We start from the raw sequence: 20678 nt of genomic DNA on the forward strand, positions 1-20678 counted from the left end.
TACCTTGGAGGTTCTTTGGAAAGTAAAGAGTGATATACATAGACTAGGAAGGGTCCAGACCGCCATTAGCAACGCCAGTTATTTTGGTTGCTGACATCGTGACCTCCATTCTTTTGAACCCGGAGATACCTCAGTGGTTAGGGTGCTCGGCTACTGTGCCGGATGGGCATGGGATGGATGGCAGCTGCTGCGACTGCGTTTCGATGGAGTTGAAATGCAAAAGGCACTCATGTGCTGTGTGATGTCAGCGCATATTAAAGAGTGGCTTCCCTCATATACCCTATGTGTCGCTTCGAGACATTAAAATGCATAATTTACATTTATTAATCATTCACTGTAGCCTGAATAGTCCTTCTGCGTAACAAACGAATTTAGTACAGAAAATGGCCTTGTTGAGAGATGTTATTTCGTGTGTTCACAAGATTAGGCACAAAAACATTTAGTCGCAGCTTGATGGGCAATTTTCAGGTAGGAGGCCAGAGAGTGGCAGCAGTTGTGATAGTGACTGCATCCATCTACTTGGGCATCGAGTACAAAGACTTCTCAGAAACATGCCGAACTGATGCCTCTTTCCCGTCTTCATGTTTATTTTGTTGCCTCAGACGATAGCAGTCTATGCACCTCTCTTCCTCTGAACCCCCCTTCCCACCTTAAGCTGCATATTGGTCTGCACTGCTAGAATAAAGCGTTCATTTCCTGCCAGCCGTGTCTGCATCTGCTTGCCCGCGGGCTGAGTAGCCGACGATGTAACAGTAACAGACATGGCTGCTCGGTTTCAATATCCTCTCTGCTCTGGGGGATTGCCCTGTGCCACAGTTTCAGGCAAGCATGCTCTGAAGGAGCTTTAAAGGTGCACTAAAGAGGAATCTGAACTCGTCTTTTTACCGTGCGAACTCTATCCACACATTCCGAGCATTCTTAGAAACTTTGCATTATTGTCCTGTGCTGCCGATTTCCATGATTCAAATCGGATTAAACATCCCAGCTCCCGCCTTTTTTTGAACTCACCGCAGACAGTAGGAGGAGTCAACCAATCTTTCAGCCAGTCCCGTGGCGGCTTGCTGCTCTGCCGTCGGCGTAGTGATATGTAGCGATCGGCGAAAGCAAATAGTCTACGCGTACTTTTATTCCCGTGGGCCTAATCTGCGGCTATGTAGTCTCTGACTGGATCTGTTTTTTCATGGAAACCTAAAAAACAAAATAAAAGCGAAAGCCAAGCTGCCACGCAACTGCCTGAAAGGCACTCCATGCATTAGTTGACTCCTCCTACCGTCTGTGGTGAGTTCAAAAAAAGGCGGGAGCCGGGATGGTTAATCTGATTGAAATTATGGAAATCAGCCACTAGGACAATAATTAGAAGCTCCTAAGAATGCTCGAAACGTGTAGATTGAGTTCCCGTGATAAAAAGACAAGTTCAGATTTCTCTTTAGTGCACCTTTAAAAAGCGGCATTCAATCAACGCAAGTCTGTAGTTGGGTACAAAGTATACATTACTCATAATCGAGTTGAGTCGCCTTCTGGACCTGGCTGGACTTTGCAGGCGTGGCGTAACAACAACCAGCACAGCCACTGGGGGCATAGGCTATGACGACCGTCCGTGGGCTGAGAACGCACCATCATGAGAGCTTGCGCAATAATCAGTGCGGGCAGTACCAAACTGTGCAACGAAAGTGTAGTTGTAGCAGAAATTGTTTGTGTACAGTGCCCACCGTAACGCAGAAGCAAAGAACCTAACTTGCACTCATTGAGATGCACTCAGACAGCACAAATTATAGCCTAACACAGCCACCGCGTGCCATCTTTTGCTCTGTCCAGTAACTGTGTTTGGGAAGAAGATAGTTGAGTAAAAGAGGAAAAAAGTGAGTTAATCGGCTGCTTCTCTCTTGAAAAACCTCCTGTTTGAAGATGTTGCTCATCGCTTGCTTTGCTCATGCACTGTAGTGTTTATTTTGGGGCCCAGAAAGCACTTATGTGAATGAACTTATTCGTGCAGCCTAGTTTATATTCATGACAATGCCTTCTCACTTATTTCTTTCAAAAACCAATTATCCGAAGCACCTGAACCTCCAGAGCCCATTGCCACTTGTTGAAAGACAAGGCTATAAGCTGTTGACAACTGTGGAAAGCACCTTTCTGAGGAAAAATTTGTTAGAAAACACCAAGGACGAGTCTGGGTGGTCAAATGTTTAGGGGAATCCCCCAAGGTGGAGTAGATTTGTAATAAGGGAGTAATTACTCAATGGCATCCATCCGAGCGCAGCCATACGGCTACAAATTTTGGCTGCGCTCGGGTGGATGCCATTGAGTAATTACTCCCTTATTACAAATCTACTCCACCTTGGGGGATTCCCCTAAACATTTGACCAACACTGTTCCCACTTCGAGTTATTGATCAATTCGCTCTCGCCCTACCATAAGCTTGCCGTCCCGGTTAGCTCAATTGGTAGAGCAACTGCTCCGGTGTAGCGGTGGTCCCGGGTTCGAACCCCGGACCAGGACGAATTTTTCTTTAACTACGAAGTTTCTGAGAAAGCTGTATAGCTTTCCTTTTGTAGCCGTATGGCTGCGCTCGGGTGGATGCCATTGAGTGAGGACGAGTCTATGCAGCATTTTTTGTCTTAAAAATTGATTCTGTGGCCCTTTGTGGCTATGCTTGTCCAGCAGCCAAAGACGAGGTACGCCTGTTGCTGAGAAAATTGGTTTTAAAGATTTTCCCGCTCCTTGATACTTACCCAGGATGTCAGGACTTTTTGAAAAGGACTCCGTGATCACTGTTTGGAAGTGAATGGCAGTGTAGCCTAGCCTCGCGGAATCTCACATAAGAAACTCTTAATGCACTGCAGTTTGACTACAAAAACGGTCAGTGGGGGTGGCACCTGTATTTCATTTTTTTGACCTCTTTTAACCTATGAAGCTCTGTTTTCAGGAAAAGGTGTTTTCTTTGCCACTGCACTGCACAAATCTATCCATACAGACCAAGTGAAATTTTTCCTCAGTATCCCTTTAGCAGTTTTTTTGGTAGAAGGAGGCTGGTGTTGTCTTGAAGAATAGTGTTAGTTTAGAGTGTTAGAAATTGAGAACTATCTGTGAAATTCCTGCCGAAAAGACATGGTACTCCAGTCGGGTGAGCTAGAGATGATCATCGCTGTGCCAGAGGACTTGTTTCTAAAAAAAGCGCGGGCAAAGCTTGGGGGCTGCCTTGAACACCAGCCGTCAATATTTTCTTCTCGACAATTCCTGGAAATGGTTCTTTTATGCTGTCTTGCTTTTAGCCTCCACTATGATTTCTATATAAATACTGCTCTTTAAGACATTTCCTTGCACTTTTTTTTTTTTTTTCAATGACAGCTCATATTGAATCCTATCGACTAGGACTGTTGTGTGATCGAATCCTGGCCACAGCGGCTGCATTTCGATGTTGAAGTGCAAAAACGCCTGTGTGCTGTGTGATTTTAGTGCCTGTTAAAGAACCCCAGGTGGCCAGAACAAATCCTGAGCCCTCTACTGCAGTGTCTCTCACATCTCATGTGCAGCTGTGGGGCATTAACCCCCCCATTCGGTACCATTCTTTAGTGATCATTTGGGAGCATTCGAGGCACCTGATTTGTGTTTTGCATGCTTTCACTGGTTATAACAATTTTTTATTTTTTTTTAGCAATTTTTTATTTTTTTTTTGCCTCAGATAAGCACTTGGCCAAAGTGCATTGATCAGCTGTCATATTTGCTGATGGAACTGCTGTGCCAATTGCAAATCCAGCTTTATGCTGCTACAAAACCATTTTTTGCTCACTTTTGTGCCTCTCCTGTGGCAAAAGTTAATTGAGAATCTTTGCTGAGAGCGAAACCAAAACTGAAGCCCACGCTTTTAAACATTGGCTGCGCACATGGAAATAATTAAAGGTTCGAAGAGTTCGTGAACAGCAGGTTTGGAGCACTTGACAGCACAAAAGTTCACTCACCTTTTCTTGCTGGCGATTCGCCTTTTTTGTTCGGGGTGCAGCGTTAGTGTTCAGACAAATAAGAATGGCTGTGGAAGGAGACAAACCGTTTATCTTACCAAGGTTGCCATGTCACTTCGTCTTCATCCTGCTTTGCCACTTCTTCCTCAACATTCTTAGCCTGTCTATTGCAGTGTTCATGTTTTCCTCCAGTCATTTGACCCTGTGGTTATTTGAATGGTCACAGGTGTTGTGCCCTCTCTGTGTCTATGTGTTAGTCATTATGGCATTTTTTTTTTTCGTCCCTGCAGGAGTTGTGCAGAAACATCAAAAAACTGCGCGAAAAGGAGGTGGATTTCAGTCAAGATGATGATGAAGCTAGTGCTTACATCCAGGAAGACCGATTAACAAGAAGGGCCTGGAAAATTTGGCAGAAAATATGCAAATTGGAGGGCAGACGTCCGGACACAGGATTTGAGCAAGACAAAAAGTTCCACTTCGCAGGTAGGTTAATACTTGCTAGTGTTGAAAGTAGCTGAAGCTGGCCTATCTGTATGGTGTTCTTACCTTGCAGTTCTCATGCCCATGCACTTCTCCTCTGGGCTCGTGAAGGGGGGGGGGGCTGCACGAATATTAAATGATTTGTATCAGGGCTAGTACTTGGGGCTGTTAATGCAACCGGATAGCTTTCTTTGCAGGTGTTTTAAATGTAACTGTGAAATGGCATAAAAAAAATAACATACAGTCTGGAAGTTATCCATTAGTGTCATTAATGCATAGCTTGGCAGTGTGCAGCTTGTCTTTGTGACTTTTACAATGGTAGCTGTTACTGGCACCTCTGCCATGCTAAGACTAGCTGCTGAAAGCCGTTACATGAAGTTTCTGACCAGTGAGAATTTTATCCGCGTGAGTTTGGCAGCCAGTCAGCCTTTTAGAATCGCATAGTCCTGGCGTGATGCATTCAAGCCTTGGCCCATGTGGTCTTCAAAGGGCACTCAATTGTGGTGGAAGGGTGCCCAGTGAGATTCACATGCTTCACAGTTGCTGTGTTATTACTGTGACGACTGTGCGGTGGCCTTTCATAGAACTTGCTGGCACAAGTGCCTTGCAGTTTTTAATTCAGACATTTGGCCTTGTTGACTGTGTGATCCGTTGGGCTTGAAACTCGTTTTCATGTGCCACCTATGCAGACAGCAACTCCATCTCGAGATTTTTTTTTCTCTTGCTTTCATATTAAAAGGCAGCTCCGGGGTTTTTTTTTTTTGAGGCTACCATATTCTAAAAAAAATACTGTAGGCGCCCTGTCGAAAAGTTAGTCATGTGACGTTTCATTCTGGTTCAGATCTCAAGCGTGACGTGCAGACGCTCCATGAGTAGTAAAGACTTCAGGCATAACGTGTGCCCTCACTGGAACCATGTGCGGCCACTGGACATGCACAGGTCTCGATGTGGCAGGTGTGCCTGCCAACACTTGGCACCGCCTGACACCCTCAGGGCAATCTGAGCATGAGCTGTGGTGGCACACAGTGGGCAGTAAGTGGTAGTGGTGGCGGTATGCACTGTGTTTGAAGTCTGTTACACCACACAGAATCGTTGGGTTCGCGGTAACAGCAAACACTTGTGTTAACCAATGGCCACACAGAAGAGTTCATCTCAAGCAGATTTTTTTTTTTTTTTTTACATTGAATGTGTGGGAAACCAGCCAAATGTTCTTGCATATTTCATCATATCTGAAAATTTGTCGCTATGGAGTTCGTCTTAACAGGACTCCAGTGTATAGGATATGAATGGGGCGCTTGCGAATGCATTGGCGTTTTGCTGTGAATTGTCTCCTGCATAGAGATGTAAAATTTTAGGAAATTTTGAAAGCTCGGAAAAGAAAGGAGAAACGCTTTTTCTTGATTTTTTTTTTTTACAAAATTATGAAACTTTGGGAAAAAACGCATATTATACAATCGATGCTAAGGATTGCATCAGTGTGAGTCATTGCACTCGAACCATGTTGAGGTTCAAGTGCACGTACTCAAGCTTTTGTATGTGCTCTTCCTGCAAGCCTGCTGTGCAGCTTCATGTTCATATTACTCAATTGCTACCAGTTTCATTCTCGTGATGCATGCGAAGGGGGAATTCGAAGTAGCCAACATGCAACTGATGTCAGTGAACAAAGATCACGGCTCCAGATACTTAGCAGACTCCTGAATAGCTCCTTTGAACGAAATTTTATAGTATGTAGTGAGCCGATACAGTATAGATGACTGCAGTTTGAAATTTTGAATTTTTTTTAATTCTTTCGGACAGTGGAAAAAAAACGAGATTTTTTTTTCAGGCACTTACGCTTCTACTCCTGCAGCACTGGAAAATGTTCACAATGGGCTGCATACCAGTGGTGTGAGTGAAGATGCCTCTAGTTAACTCTTTCGTTACCACGGGAAAACGACCATTTTTTATATGTCTCAGACAAATTTTTTTTTAGAAAAAGTGTGATAGATGAAAGTATATAAAATGCATAATAATGATTGAGATAGAATGCGCTTTATAATGAAATTTATTTGAACACACATTCTGTTTGAAATGCTGTGAAAAAAAAATCAGTAAACAACAAAAAATAAAAAAGAACAAGTTTTATGTTTATATGACAATAACTTTCCAAACACTTGTATTAAAAAAGTTCTAGAAATTACAAAACAATTCAAATTCTTTCTGAAACATGGCATTAAAGTTTTAAAATTATAACTTGAATAGTTTTTGAGCTAGAATTTTTTTTCTTTATGCCTCTTGAAAAGGCTGATTTGAGAGTGCCCTTGATACGATTTTTACAGTCCAACAAAAAAAAATTGGAAGTGTAATGTTATGTGCCAAACGAAAGCTTGGTAAGTGTGGTTTAAAAAATACAAATCAAAACTTATTTAATTTACGAAAAGATTTAAAAAATATGACACAACAAAGTATATGTGCGATATAGCAATATATAGTATGCGATAACTATAGCTGCGATGTAGCTGCAAAATCGAAATCCGACGTTATAACATCTTCGTCCGAGTCACTGCTGCTCGGAGCATCTTTAAAATCAGCTGCCGAGGCTGAAGAATCACGTGCAGCGGGACTCTTCCGAGCGCGCGAAGCGCCCGACCTCAACGCAACGCCATCCTCACCGCGTGTTATGTCGCAATAAGCCTGTGCTCCAAGGGCACTTCAAAAATGCACGACTGGCGGGGAAATAACGAACTAGGCCGAAAATGGAACTAAACGTCTGAACAACAAACCAGATGCGCCCGCTCAAGCGGACGGGAAAAAGAAAGCGAAACTATCAGGCCAACGTTCTGGGATCGGTTTGCGCAGTTACAGCGTCTGAACCAAAATCCGACAATGCAACATCATCACCAGAGAGTCTGCTACTCGTAGCATAGATAATAATTGCAGTCGACGCAGTAGAATTGCGCGCAGCAAGGTTTTTTTCGAGTGCGCGCCGTCCGCGCGGCCCGACGCCACGCACGGAGCGTCCTCGCTGTACCCTCCGCTTCAAGGGCATTTAAAAAATTCGCGTGTCACGAGAAAACTGCACTCTACGCAGAAACCGAAACTGTAGTCTCCGAAGAACAAGTTAGATGGCGCCACATCACCGTAATGGCTATAATGAGGAGCTTTGGTTCGTACAAACAGACCGGAACCAGGAATCTGAATGCAGAGGCGAGTGTTCTGGGCTCTCGTTGCGCAGTTTGAGCTTCGAAACAATACCTGACGATACAGCATCGTCGTCAGGGTCCGTGCTAATCGATACATCAAAAATTTGTGGTGCAAACGCAGCAGAATTGAGTGGAACGGGGTTTTTTCGAGCGAGCGCCATTCCCGATGATGACGGCTTGTTCGCAGCGCCCGACGCCGCACCCCCAACTTCAAGCGCGTCTCGAAAATTGCCGCTTTTTGGAAAAAATATAAACTGAACAGGAAATTTAAGTTCAATGTGTGAACAACAAACCGAATGACTGAGCAAGTCCGTAGCGGCCACGGTCGCGCGGCCGTAGCGCTTCGAATTTTTTGATCACGGGTGGTTGAAGCGCAGTTGCGTGGTGACGAAAGAGTTGCTTTTCCTTACTTTTTTAGGGTGAAAGTGCTACTTCACTAGCAAAGCTGCAACACCCAGTGTACGGGTGAGGCCTCAGCAGCCCTTGATAGAGCGCCAGCGGCGGAGGCCTTGCGCAGCTGCTCCATCAGCGCGCGGTGCCAATAGTGGCTGGCGATAAGATCTTGCACGCGGTTGCCTCTGAGGAAGTGTTGCCTCAAGTGCTTTCGCATGTCCTACTCGGTTTAACTGCATTAAAATCCTGCCATTCTTTTTGTCCCTTAGGAACTCCCTTTCCTATAATGAATGCTGAAGTGGAAAGGTTGGTCAACAACAGGAGAATCTTCCCAGATTTCACTGATATTCGCAATGTGGTGAACCGGGTAAACGAGCAAGAGGACTTGCGGCTTCCAAGAATCGAGCTTGAAACCCTCGGTAAGGTGGCCCGAGTCGGAACGGGGAGTGAATAAGGGCTGTCCATACATGAAGTTCTTAGCTTCATTAGAGCTTATATTTCACTTCATGCATAAACTAGCCCACCTATTGTAACTATTTTTACAGTGATTTACCTTTAGTCTGTGCGGATTAATGTCTTGGGAATGCAAAATTTACAGAGCTGACTCTGCACTGTTTGAATCAGCATCTACTCTGCCAGATGCTTCCTTGAATTGCTTAACCTCTTTTTCAATGTAGGTCCCGGAGCTCTGCACTTGTTTGTGCCGCGGTATGAATGCTTAGCGTAAGTGTGTTTATATCCCGTTCAGATGCAAATTAATAGTATCTGAAAGGAGGAAAACAACAAATTTTTCAGATTTTGTTGAGCATGCCAAGGTCATACAGAAAAAAATTCCCATTCTCCCAGATGCTTATGACATAATTTCTGTTGAGACTTTTGATCTCCACATCGTGACTCAACACTAGTTTCAGGGTCTCAGTGGTACTGCGTCTTGACTCAGACCTGTCATAAGAACTTAAGCAGACAAATCAGCACATTTTATGCATTTTAAATTATTCATCCTTGCAAAACAACCAAAGGAAAATGCACACTGACCAGAGCTGTGCCACAGCTACTGTAAAACACGAAGGTGTCCATCCTAGAGACAATTTTTTTGCGATTGTTTTGCATGCCTGGCATCAAATGGTTCTAAGGAAGGTTTTGCACGTTTTGGTGCTTGTCCAAATTTGTGCTCATGGCTCCTTGCAACTGGGATTTGAGAGTATTCAGGTTGTGTGTACAAATGTGCGCACAGTACCTGAAGGGGATGTTTGTGACTTTTCTGTGCATAATTGTTTCCTTTTCTTATTGTCCTCTTTGCAGTTGATTTCGCTTGTGTCATTTTTTACTGCCCTGTGAATGGCTGTGTGCTTTTTCAAGCTGCCTCTTTTTTGAGATTTTTAAGCACAGTTTGCCATATACAGGGTGATCAAAATTAAGCTTTCCAGATTTCTTGAAATTGGGCACTGAGTGGTACGTGAAACCCACGTCTGCACAAAAGTTATGGGCCATCTCGAGTTGTCACCGTCAGGCATGCCTGTGCCAGCAGGTGTTCATAGAGTCGTCGCTTAAAAGCAATAGCTGCGCAATGACTCAATTGCATTTAAGACCAGCACTCAGAGGTCTCATTTAGGTCTCGCACACCATGGTGATGTTGGCTGCGCGTGTAGGACATCTCCCCAGTTTTCGATGGCCCCGTTTGCGGGACGTTGACGCAGCTTCAGTGGGTGTGATAAAGTTCAATGCATTCTCTCTTTTTTTCCAGGTAATGGCCTTGTGTGCTCAATAAATGCTCAATTTTTAAAAGTCCCTATTCTCCCATTCAACCTGTTTTGCGTGCTAGAAGTACTCTAAATATTTGCTTAGAAATTATTCAAAGAAAATTACTATTTGATTCGAATTTGCTTTGAACCAAAATACCACTATTTGCACGTGCCTAGTTTCGAGGCGATTGTTACCACCTTGGATGCGCAATGGCGTGGATCGAGCTGAAAGTTCAGATGAGAGTATCTCTCAGCACACGCAGGCTAGGGTAATTCTACCAGTTGTGTGCGCATACAACTGCCTCTTAGTCTCTAATATAAGCATGCCTGCTTACTGCGGTCGCTAAAAAGTTTATCGGTTTCAGTTAATTTAGTGCCTGACAGTGACAGTTACCATCTGTCTCACTTTGTGTCCCCTTGGCCGTATAACTTAGGTACAAAGGTGGATATTGTATACTTCTCATTGCCTAATTTTAAAGAATCTGTAAAGCTTAACTTTTATCACTTTGTATTTTTAGTGCAAGGTATTGATAAAAGGACAACCATAGAAATAAATGTGTTCGTCTAGTTGTGTTCACAGAAAAATGCAAGCAGCTAGCTAATATGTCATCTGAGTCTTGCCTGGGTGAAATTTGGCTGATTTATGAAGAAATTTTTTGTGGAAATGCTTGCTGTAGAGAGCACGAAAAGCAGTGGCATATTACACCTCTTTGCACAAATTATTGGTCTAGTCTAAAAAACTGATCAGTGTTGCTTTTTCTTGATGGAAGCACCATGACTGGATAAGCATACTGAGACCATGGTCACACATGTTGGTTGAATTGCTTATCGTGACGAATGCATTGAGTGCACGAGCTGTGGCTTGTGGAGTTGACCAACTTATGTGTTACATTTGTTGATGTTGTTAATTTGCTGATGGCATTTCATTGTGGCCGGTGTTTCTGTGCTGTCAAAATCTGTTTTTTTCTGTGGCTGCTTTGTACACCTCCGCTGGCAACTGACAGAAACAAGCTGCATAGCTCCACTTACCATCACTACCACATTCAGCGCATGGGGGACAATAAAAATGATGCCGCTGCTGGCTTGTATTAGAGCGCTTTTAACAGGGACGTCCATGTGAATAACATAGACAGTAATGCGGTGAGGTGACGGGGCAGAGGAAAGATTTCACGCATGTTTGTAGCTCATTGAGGCAATGTGAAGTGAGGTTAGCAGGTTAGTAGATGATGCAGTGCATGTTCAGGACTGATATTTATGCATTTAGTGCTGGTGTTTGACATTTCAGTGCTCCAGAAAAAAAATAGACAGCTGTGTAACTTTACAGTTGATATACGAAATAGCTTGTAAACGAGCAGTCTGTCGTTACGGCTGTTGTTGCACTAACCATTCGAGTGCAGCAGTATCTGGGATTGAGTAGCCATGCCTTGCCTACCAAGCACCTGCAAACTGAGCACTACTAGTGTCCTCCTCTGGTTTCCTTGTGATGTGGGAATTAAAAACACGGGCTGTAGACTGCTGCACATCTTTTCAGCCAGCCAGTGCACTTAGCCTAGTATTAACGCTCAAAAAACCCATTGACTTGCTCAGTGCTTGCAGATTGATGAGTGATTGAGAAATGAGAAGTTTAATGGTAATCTGCAAAACAAGTTATCAGTTTGGTTTTATGGGGTTCAACGTCCAAAAGCAACTCGGGCTACGAGGGACGCTGTAGTGGATGACTCCGGATAATTTCGACCACCTGGAGTTCTTTAACCACCAAGCCCGAGCTGTACTCGTCTTGGTAGGTTGCAGCAGTGTTGCCAGTGATGAGTCGCACCCGTCCGGACGGATGTTGCATTGCTCCCACTGCCAAAGACGAGTTATTTTCAACAGTTGAGTGTGGCAGTTGTCCATGAAATAAGTTTTGTGCCTTTAGCATGTTTTTTTAAGCCTGACAACAGCCATTTCCAGTGAAAATTGCCACAAGAATTTTGTGATTTCGTTAAGTTTTTGGGGAGTTAATTTGGCGGTTAAAGGGTTAACTGCACTGAGATCACACAGTACACGGGCCTCTAGCATTTCGCCTCCATCGCAATGTGACCGCTGTGGCCGGTATCAAACCTGCGTCTTTTTTTGAGCCAGCAGCCGAGCACCATAACCGCTGAGCTACTGGGCAAAAGAAGCGAGTTGACGCTTTTAGTGATTACTGATTTTCTGAAAGTGGTTAAGTAGTGTTATAGTAACCTCCGATGCTACCCATGCAAAGCCATTGTCTTGCACATGCAATGCGGTTATACTGTCTCTCAAAAGTATTTGTGTCATTTTCACTCAGCCTCCATGTCTCATGTAGGGCTCATGACAGTGGAACAGGGATGTTCCCTGCTGTAACCAAGAAATTCCCTCAGTTAGACCATAAAAACATATTTCAGGCTCTTTTTTTCCTGCAGCAGCTTTAAAACTATGCCAATTCGGAAAAAGTGAGACAATATCGATTCTGAAAACTGCCTAAAACTCATAAAAATTTTCTTTTTGCCATATTTTGCTCCCCTAATTCTTTGAAAAGGGGAAAATTTCCTGAATAGAACTGAGCAACGATGTCACAAATACTTTTGAGAGAAAGGATAACAGTGTTTCATGCGCATGACAATGTTATAACACTGCTTATTTGCTTTCGGATAATGAGCAGTTGCTGAAAGCTTCAACTCTCTTTCAGGTTACTATTCTGCATGAAACTGCTCATTACGTGGTCATTCATTTGCAGCAGTGGCAATCTGCAAGCACTGAGCAGTTAGCCCTGTTAACTTTAATCGCTGAGGACAAGTTTTTCTGACTGAGAATGGATGTGCTGATGACTTAGCCCACTCACACAGGAGCAAACTGCTGCTAAAAGGTTTTTTTTTTTTTTTAAAAGCGGGATTGGCGTGCCATTGGTTGCTAGCTGTAAGTTCGTAAAGATGCTCTGAAATAGCACTCTAGATGCTTGCTTTTTTATTATTATTATTTTTTTTCCCGAGAAAGGGAAGTAGCTTGAATGCAGAATTTTAGTCACTTATTGACTGTCAGTGTGCTGATCATTCGGGTTGATCTTGTTGTTTGCGTATTAGTGCGTGCTTTGAAAAACTTCGTGTTCTCTTTTATATTTTATGCTGGCTTCATTTGCATGGGTCCACTACATTGCAGCTCAAGATGTGTTCTCAAGTGTCGGGCGGGAGTTGCAGCGCCGGCGGAAGAGAGATGAGCTGACGAATGCAATGGCTTATTTGGATGACTACAGCGACTACGGGCGTGATCCTGCCAAGAATGACCCCGAGCTGAGGGCCAAGCTTGAAGAAAATGACAAGCTGTATCGGAAAAGGATGGATGATGTAAGTGAAACCAGGTTCTTAATTATCAGTGCTTGTTGAGCTTATGGACCTTCTCTGTTTAACTTCAACTTTTTATTCTGAGCTACTTGTGACACCGGTCCTATGGGGCAGAAACGTGGAGGCTAACAAAGGGTTCAGCTTGGGTTAAGCACAACGCAGTAAGCCATGGAAAGAAAAATGATAGGTGTAACGCTAAGAGATCGGAAGAGGGCGGAGTGGGTGAGGGAACAAACGTGCGTTAATGATGTCCTAGTTGAAATCAAGAGGAAGAAGTGGGCTTGGGCAGGGCATGTAATGTGAAGGCAAGATAACTGCTGGTCCTTAAGGGTAACGGAGTGGATTCCAAGAGAAGGCAAGCGTAGCAGGGGCCGGCAGAAAATTAGCTGGGCGGATAAGATTAAGAAATTTTCAGGGATAGGGTGGCCGCAACTGGCGAAGGACAGGGTTAATTGGAGAGTCATGAGAGGCCTTTGCCCTGCAGTGGGCGTAGTCAGGCTGATGATGATGACTTGGTACACTTGTAACTTGTCCTGCGTAGCCACAGGGTTGAGGGTGTTTCCTTGACTGTTCACATGCAGTTGGCTGCCTTGGCCCCTTAGGTGTGTATTTATCAGCAGAAATTGCGGGGATGCTCAGATATTAGCTAATGGAAGGTTGATTAAAATTGCCATTTGCCAAAAGGTAAACCAGTGATGCACACAAGCACAACCAAGAAAAAAAAAAACCAGTGCAACCCTGTGGTGCAGCCTAAGGTGTCTGGCTTGCTAAGGGCGCTGTATGCTGCATGCTGTCAGTGAATTTTCATGTGGAAAAACTGCTCCTCACTGGTCTTGTTTTTAGCCTGACTTACATGAGCCAGTTTCAGGGTCCGAAAAAAAAGGCACAAATCGGCCGGTTTGGGATAATTGCAGTGTGGAGAAATTGTGAAGCTCGGAGGCAGTTATCACAGTGGTGGATGGCAAGGCTATGCGTGCATGAAGCAGTGGAAACAAACTTCTGCTCGTGGCTTAGACATGTGAGATCTGTCCACGCAGATGTGATAAAGTAGTCATTCGGAGCCTTCGTAGCCATGTAATGTTTTCATCTAGCCTTAAAAAATTAGCAGCTGCACGTAGGGTGCAGGTAATAACTGGCTTTAGAGTTTTTTATTACTGTCTCTCTTGGCACAGAACATCCCCCAAAGTTTGGTATGTTTGGTTTTGGGGGGAGGGCGGTTTGCAGAAGTTGCTGCTAGACGAACCACTGCGAAAAAAGCGGGCAACAAAGCGGTGTCAACAGTAACGGCGTGTAACACAGGTTGCTTCAGAAAAATGCACTGGTGTACATTTGCATCTGCTTTTTGGACCTTCATAACATGCAAGTTACTCATGCATTAGAAGCATTTTAATGTGCTTTTGCTGTAAAATCAGTGCTTTGTTAAATTTGTAAAAGAGCGGTGGTAAATTATTTTTCTAAATAATAAGTAATAATTCAGGTGCAGTAGATATTCTTATTTCATCAATTACACATTTTCCCACACATTATATTGTGCGAGCATTACGTTAGTGCAGGGGCTCTCAAACTGGGTTCTGTGGGCTGCCTTTGTGAGTTCTGCGAGCAGTCACATTGGTCTGTCCCCCTTTTTGGTACGCTTCTGGTGTGCTAGTGCGAACCAGACACAGTACCTGGCTTGTTAAAACTAATTTCAGAGCATTAGCTGCAAGCTCAATCCTCAGTTCCGAGCTGTCGGCGTTGGTTCCTTCCGCAACATAGACCTTGACAGTCAAGCACACCAAGATGCGCTGCGTGATTGCGCCATGTTTTGGCGGGAGCATTGGCGGTGGTTTGCACGCCCCGCGAACTTGGCAGCATGCCAAGACAGTGCTGGGCCCGTGCAGGTAGTAAAACTAAAAGCTCATTCATTCGGATAATTCGGACCGCCATCAGAGTTCTGCAAAGCGCCCCTGCAAGTCTATGGTGTTGGAAGCTTGTTTATTCAGACACCACGGAGCTCAAATCGGTTAAGGGGGGACCCTGGTCTTAAGCAATATTTTTTTATTTACAGGTAGATTTTGACTAAAATTGCCCTGTTTGTGTATTTTTTTATGCTGATTTCAAATATGTAATTATATTTTCTGTGAGCCATCTAGTTCATAAGATATTAGGTAATTCATGTTCTTTGTTTGGAGGTGACCTAATTGTGAAACTATAAGTGTTATACTGAAAATTATCATATTGCAATAATCTAGAACAAACAGAGAGTGCAATAAGCCAATATAAATGTTCTGGACCAATTTTAACTTAAGTTAGAGCAATTCAAACTGTGGACAAAAAAATGCCTATCTGGACACACAAGAAAAAAATGGTTTAAAAAAATTTCCCTAAAAAGCACCACAAAAATATTTCATATCTTTGCACTCTCCAAGAGTCCACCTTTATGAAAAAAAAAAGAATTATGATGACAGCACATGCGGAACCAGAAATATCGCACCTCCAAACCTGCAACACGTTCAAAAATACAGTTTTGAGAAAACGAAGAAAAACGTTTTACAGATTATTTATTCACACAAAACTTTAAAAGGAGCTAGAAAAATGCAGTCAGTATGCCCCAGGAGCATAATCTGGGTGCATAGAGTCCCGGTGCTTTCGCTTCACACCCTTCTTCAACACATTTGAAGTTTCATGTTTCTTGTCACATTTGTGACTTCGGCAAACATCTTTCTCCTTAGCCCTCTTGAGGCCTGCTCTTGGCATGTTAGTTTTTAGCTCGCCTAGAATTGTGGCAGCTGCATTCTGACACCCTGTATTGAAGCGAAGCACTGCCTCAGCGACAGCTGCTTCGACGGCAAACAGTGAGGAGTGACGCTCTTTTGGCACCAGACTCCAGAGGACCGAATGAAAACTCTCGTTAGAGTTCTGTGTTTTCCCACGGAAACACCTTTCCAGGAGTTTTGTTTCCGAAAGCCGCTCATAAACTGGCAGCAGTGCACGAGCTACATCTTGTGGTAAATTGTAGCTGTGTTTGGGTGCTGCATCTCCTTTTGCAACAGCGGCATTGTGCCGGCACCATGAATCCCTGCCAGTTGGGCACAACGAGTGGTCAGGGTGATCATCCGTAGATGTCGCATGGCGGTATGTGGCCATGACTGCCCTTTTCATGCTGTTTATGTCGCCTTCATGCGACTTGAGAGCACGACCATAATATGTACTCAGCTTAGAAATCAAATCACCCGTTAGTCGGCCTTTGCCTCCTAAGCTTCGACCGTCTTCGGTTTTGTGCTTCTGAACGAGGTTGCGAAGAGCTGTTCCCATTCTTTTCTTTACATGATTGACGCAATCTTCTTTTTCAACTGATATAAACCCATAAACTTGCGCCTGGTTTATGGCATCAAACGTGCGACTGTCCCCATCGCAGAGGACAGTCGTGTAGCGGAGGTTGTGGCGCTCAATAGATCTCTGAAATAAAATGAGGCCTGCCTCAACCTCCATCTGACCCGATTTGCAGTCAGTGTTTTTCTGGCATCTGACCTGGTGCTTTTCCTGCCATTCTTCGTATTCCTCTGCGTCAGGTTTCGGACCGAGTTCACAACCTAAGCAAAAATTGCTTAGGACGACGTAGTCCAACACATAGCCGGTGAAAAGCTCGATCACAGCTCCAACGCCGATATGTGACGAATGGCCCCGCGTCATCCATGTCCCGTCAAAGCATACGGCAATATTATTTCGGTGGCCAAAGCACAACTCTTCATACAGCGTCGCCACTTCACGCGCGCACTGCTTCGTTGCGGTTTCCGCTGCTCGCGTGGCAGCGGGCTGTAGGGCAGCTTTCAGGTGTTTCTGAAAAGTTTTTTTGTGCATTGCTCGCCCAGACAACCCCATGGCCGAAAAAATGTCGTTCATGGCCGTTTGGCCGTTGCCAGTTGATAGCATTGCACGGCTCGCGAGCATGTTTACCTCGAAGGGGTTGCAACGTTTAGCGCCGTCAACCCTCCGAGAGCTCCACGCGGACGAAACTTCGCCACAGTTTTCGCACATTAATACTAGCTTCGTAGCGAGGCCATAATCTCGATCACCCCGCACTATCTCCACACACCCGCGGCACGTTTTACACGCCGCAAGACTCACAAGCACATTCAAAACGGCGAGATCTAGTATGACGTAATCAGCAGCTGACACAGGCGACGCTTCCTCTGTACTGTTCCTGAAACGCTCTAGCTTCCTTTTTGTTGCTGGCGTTGAGTCAATCTGTCGAAGCGCAGCTTTCTCACGGGCACTCGCTCGTTGCAGTTCGCTGCTCGTCACGACCATCGTGTCAATCCTCACGCGACTGTAGTCGCCGCGAACAGACTCACTGTTCAGGCAGCCCAGCGAAGCCGGCGAGGCACAATTTTCCGACGTTGCAGCATCCACGCTCGATTGCTGGGCATCCACTACGTGTTGCAGAGGCGTCGATTCATTTTCACGCTCCGTGGCGTCAATTGTTACGCGGCCGGAGTCGCGGCGAAGAGAGGCGCGGTGCACGTCGTCCAACGCAGTCGGGGCGGCGATGTTTTCCGGCGGCGCAGTATCTGCAGTCGATTGCCGAGCACCCACTAAGCCTTGCGACGGCGCCGATTCATCTACGCGCTTTTTGCTTTTCTTTCGCCTCCGCCCGTAGCGGTTGACAGAACGGAATTTTGTCGGACCTCCAGGCATGGCGATGTGCGCGTCGGGCAGGTCTCAAACAAAATGGCGCCTTTGTTGGGCGCCCATGGCCACCCGTTCCGACGGAGCCAATCGTAAGCCGCCATATTGGTCACGTGCCTGAACTGGCCAATAGCAATGCACGCTGCGCGTTTTTTTTTTGTGATCGTTTTATCCACGACCGCAGCAGCCTCAGGGTTGCTGCTTGAAAGAAAAAAAAAGCTGGAAGCGCGAACTTTCGAACGAGACCAAAATGGCGCCGGTGGCATGCGTTGTTCCCGAGCTGCGAGCAGTAGAAATCGGGCACGATTTGTCCTCAATTTAAAGGGCCGCGATCGCGGATTCGGTTCTTTCGGCCTATCTAGCGTCAGAAATACGGGTTATTTTTGCACCGAAATTTGTAATTAGGTGCGGAAATGTGTCAGGATCCCGAAAATGGAGACTGAAAATTCGATTTTTGGGCTGATTTTCGATCGCTAAGAGCCGGGTCCCCCCTTAATTCGGACGGGCCTCCGAAGGGTTGCCTTGTCAAGATACTATGACATTCTCGACAGGCGATCGTCCAGATATTTGTCCACAGGCCTGAACTTCATATGTTGTCTCCTGTGCCCCTCTGCTGTGTGCGCAAAGGCAAGAGTATTGACGGTCGTCAGGCTCCCATCGATAAGCCGAAAGAGAGTCCGGCCGCGTAGTGTTTTAAAAACTTCATTGCTGGTGGTGATGGTGGCTGTCTGCTGTGCATATGAGGCAGCCAAGCTGCATGCCATTTGGTACGACGATTTCCTCTTTGCTGACCTTTTTTGTTTGTTTTTCAAATTGCATCTTGCCACTCCGGCGCTAATGCGGGCTTCCCTCGCACCCGTCTGCATCGTATTTTCGGTCTTCCAGCTGCCGAAACTCCACGGTCGTCATGTGGTGTTCACCGTTTGTGTAGTCGAGCCTCCTCACATGCAAAGCCACATGCGAAGAAGCTCCAGCGCGCCTGTTTCGGATACTGAAAGTAGCCGCATAGACTCATACCACTGAGGAGCAGTTCTGCTTCCATAACTCCCGGTAGCGTGCATAAATTCAAACATTTCACGGAACTGCGTGAAACCGCTGTTGTCAAGCAGTTTTATTCTTAAGGGGGGACACTGGTCTTTGAGACCAAAAAATGACCAAAAAAACGATTTTCAAAAAATGACATTTGTGGAATTTACAGCCATCATTTTCCAACTGTACCACTTTTTTCCTTTAAGAAGTCATCATTTTGACCATAATATTAAATTCAGATCATCGTGTGGGCTGAATTTATGCAGGCATTGACAATTTAATAGCATGAAAATTTTGGACATCTGGCTATCTCAGTATGTCGATATCTCAACATCTAGGACAGATAGAGATGACATATTGTTTGCTAAGGGAAGCTGAAGGCACAATGTGTGCAATAATCGAAGCAGGTTTGTTCAGTCGCACTTCAGAAATTTATAATTTCGCAAAGTTTATCGGTGCACTACATTCACACTTTGAACACTGATATTCCAAGTGCTGTAAAATTACTAATGAGGGTAAAACGGAAAAACTGCTTTGATTATTGCACTCTTTACTCACCATACTATGCAGCCGTGGATTAAAAATGATTTTTTATTGAGCAGTTTTTTTTTTGCACCGAGGTACTAATGAATGACTAATTAAAATTAATTATCTTGGGAACCAACTAATTTATGAGAAAGATAATTGCATTGTTGAAATCAGTATAAAAAACTGAGCAAGATAGTATAGTTTTATAAGGATTGGGCTAAAAATAAGGAAAATAGGTTTAAGACCAGTGTCCCCCCTTAAAAAGAGGTAACAATTGCCTAGGTTCAATTAAGTATACCGCCGCGGTGGCTCAGTGGTTATGGCACTCGGCTGCTGACCTGAAAGACGCGGGTTCGGTCCCGGCCGCGGTGGTCGAATTTCGATGGAGACAAAATTCTAGAGGCCCGTGTGCTGTGCGATGTCGTTGCACGTTAAGGAACCCCAGGTGGTCGAAGTGTCCCGGAGGCCTTCACTACGGCGTCCCTCATAGCCTGAGTCGCTTTGGGGCGTTAAACACCCATAAATAGTCTACCGCAAGAAGAAACCTGCTTGCATTTCCAGGTCATTCGGTCTTTAATGGTGCCGTAATGGCTCTGTTATGCGGCTGAAGTGAAAACCTTTGACCTTAAGGCTTTTGACCAAGTCTGTACCTTCGATAATGTCATGATGTGCCCCCACTTGGAGCTGTACGCTGTGAAGATATTGCTGGCCGCCTCAATTTAAACTCGCGACTATGTCACCATTTCAAATCTTAGCTCGAAAGGACTCCACATGCTTTGCCTGCAGGTTTCACACATTCGACCCCTTTGTGCTCGTTGATTTCTAAAACCTATGCAGCTGCGCTCTTAAGGTTACTCACTGAACATAGTGAGAGATGGGCATTGAATAATAAACTGATTGCTGGAAGAAAGAAAACAAACAAATACCTACAAAAGTGAACAGCAAAAAAAAAAGTACAAAGGGTCCATTCACTAGCAGCACCAATCGATTGTGACGCTTGTGACGACTAATTGGGATGTGGAAGGGGGGTTCCCGGCACATGTTGACTTTTGGGGTTCCCTGAGGCAGAGAAGTTTGAGAACCCCTGTGCTAGTGGAACACCCACAGGCTCTCGCATGCCGTATAAACGCGTTTAAGGGCCGCATTTTTTTTTTTCCAAATTCGAGGGCCAATTTTCAGGGTGCGTCCCACATACACGATATGCGAAAAAAGTTTTTTTCAATTAAAAACACACCAGTCGGAGAATAGCAGAGCATAGCAGAGCAGCTTTTTCTTCCAGTTCGGGAAACTTGCACGGCTTGCCTCGGAAGGCAGGCTTTTTGCAGCTTGTGTTCCTCAATGCATCCTTTGGTTGCA

The 20678-nt window shown here is 44.9% G+C and overlaps 2 protein-coding genes across 5 annotated transcripts in view; one reads left to right on the forward strand and one right to left on the reverse strand.

Moving 5' to 3' along the window:
* LOC149354945 (death domain-associated protein 6-like) overlaps positions 1–20678 on the forward strand; it is a 104963-nt gene that overhangs the window by 45626 nt on the left and 38659 nt on the right. For all 4 annotated transcript variants that reach the window (XM_089583554.1, XM_089583553.1, XM_089583556.1 and 1 more), the window contains 3 exons: positions 4250–4442; positions 8284–8433; positions 12916–13100. In XM_089583554.1, the coding sequence (XP_089439680.1) occupies positions 4250–4442; positions 8284–8433; positions 12916–13100 (528 nt within the window). The remainder of the gene's footprint in view (positions 1–4249; positions 4443–8283; positions 8434–12915; positions 13101–20678) is intronic.
* On the reverse strand, positions 15100–18133 carry LOC149354946 (uncharacterized). The gene has a single exon (XM_089583557.1). The coding sequence runs from the start codon at positions 17772–17774 to the stop codon at positions 15678–15680; it is 2097 nt and encodes a 698-aa protein (XP_089439683.1). The 5' UTR covers positions 17775–18133; the 3' UTR covers positions 15100–15677.

The sequence above is a fragment of the Amblyomma mixtum genome, chromosome 3 (assembly GCF_055824585.1).
Source record: "Amblyomma mixtum isolate Tamu chromosome 3, ASM5582458v1, whole genome shotgun sequence".
In the NCBI taxonomy this organism is placed as follows: Eukaryota; Metazoa; Arthropoda; class Arachnida; order Ixodida; family Ixodidae; genus Amblyomma; species Amblyomma mixtum.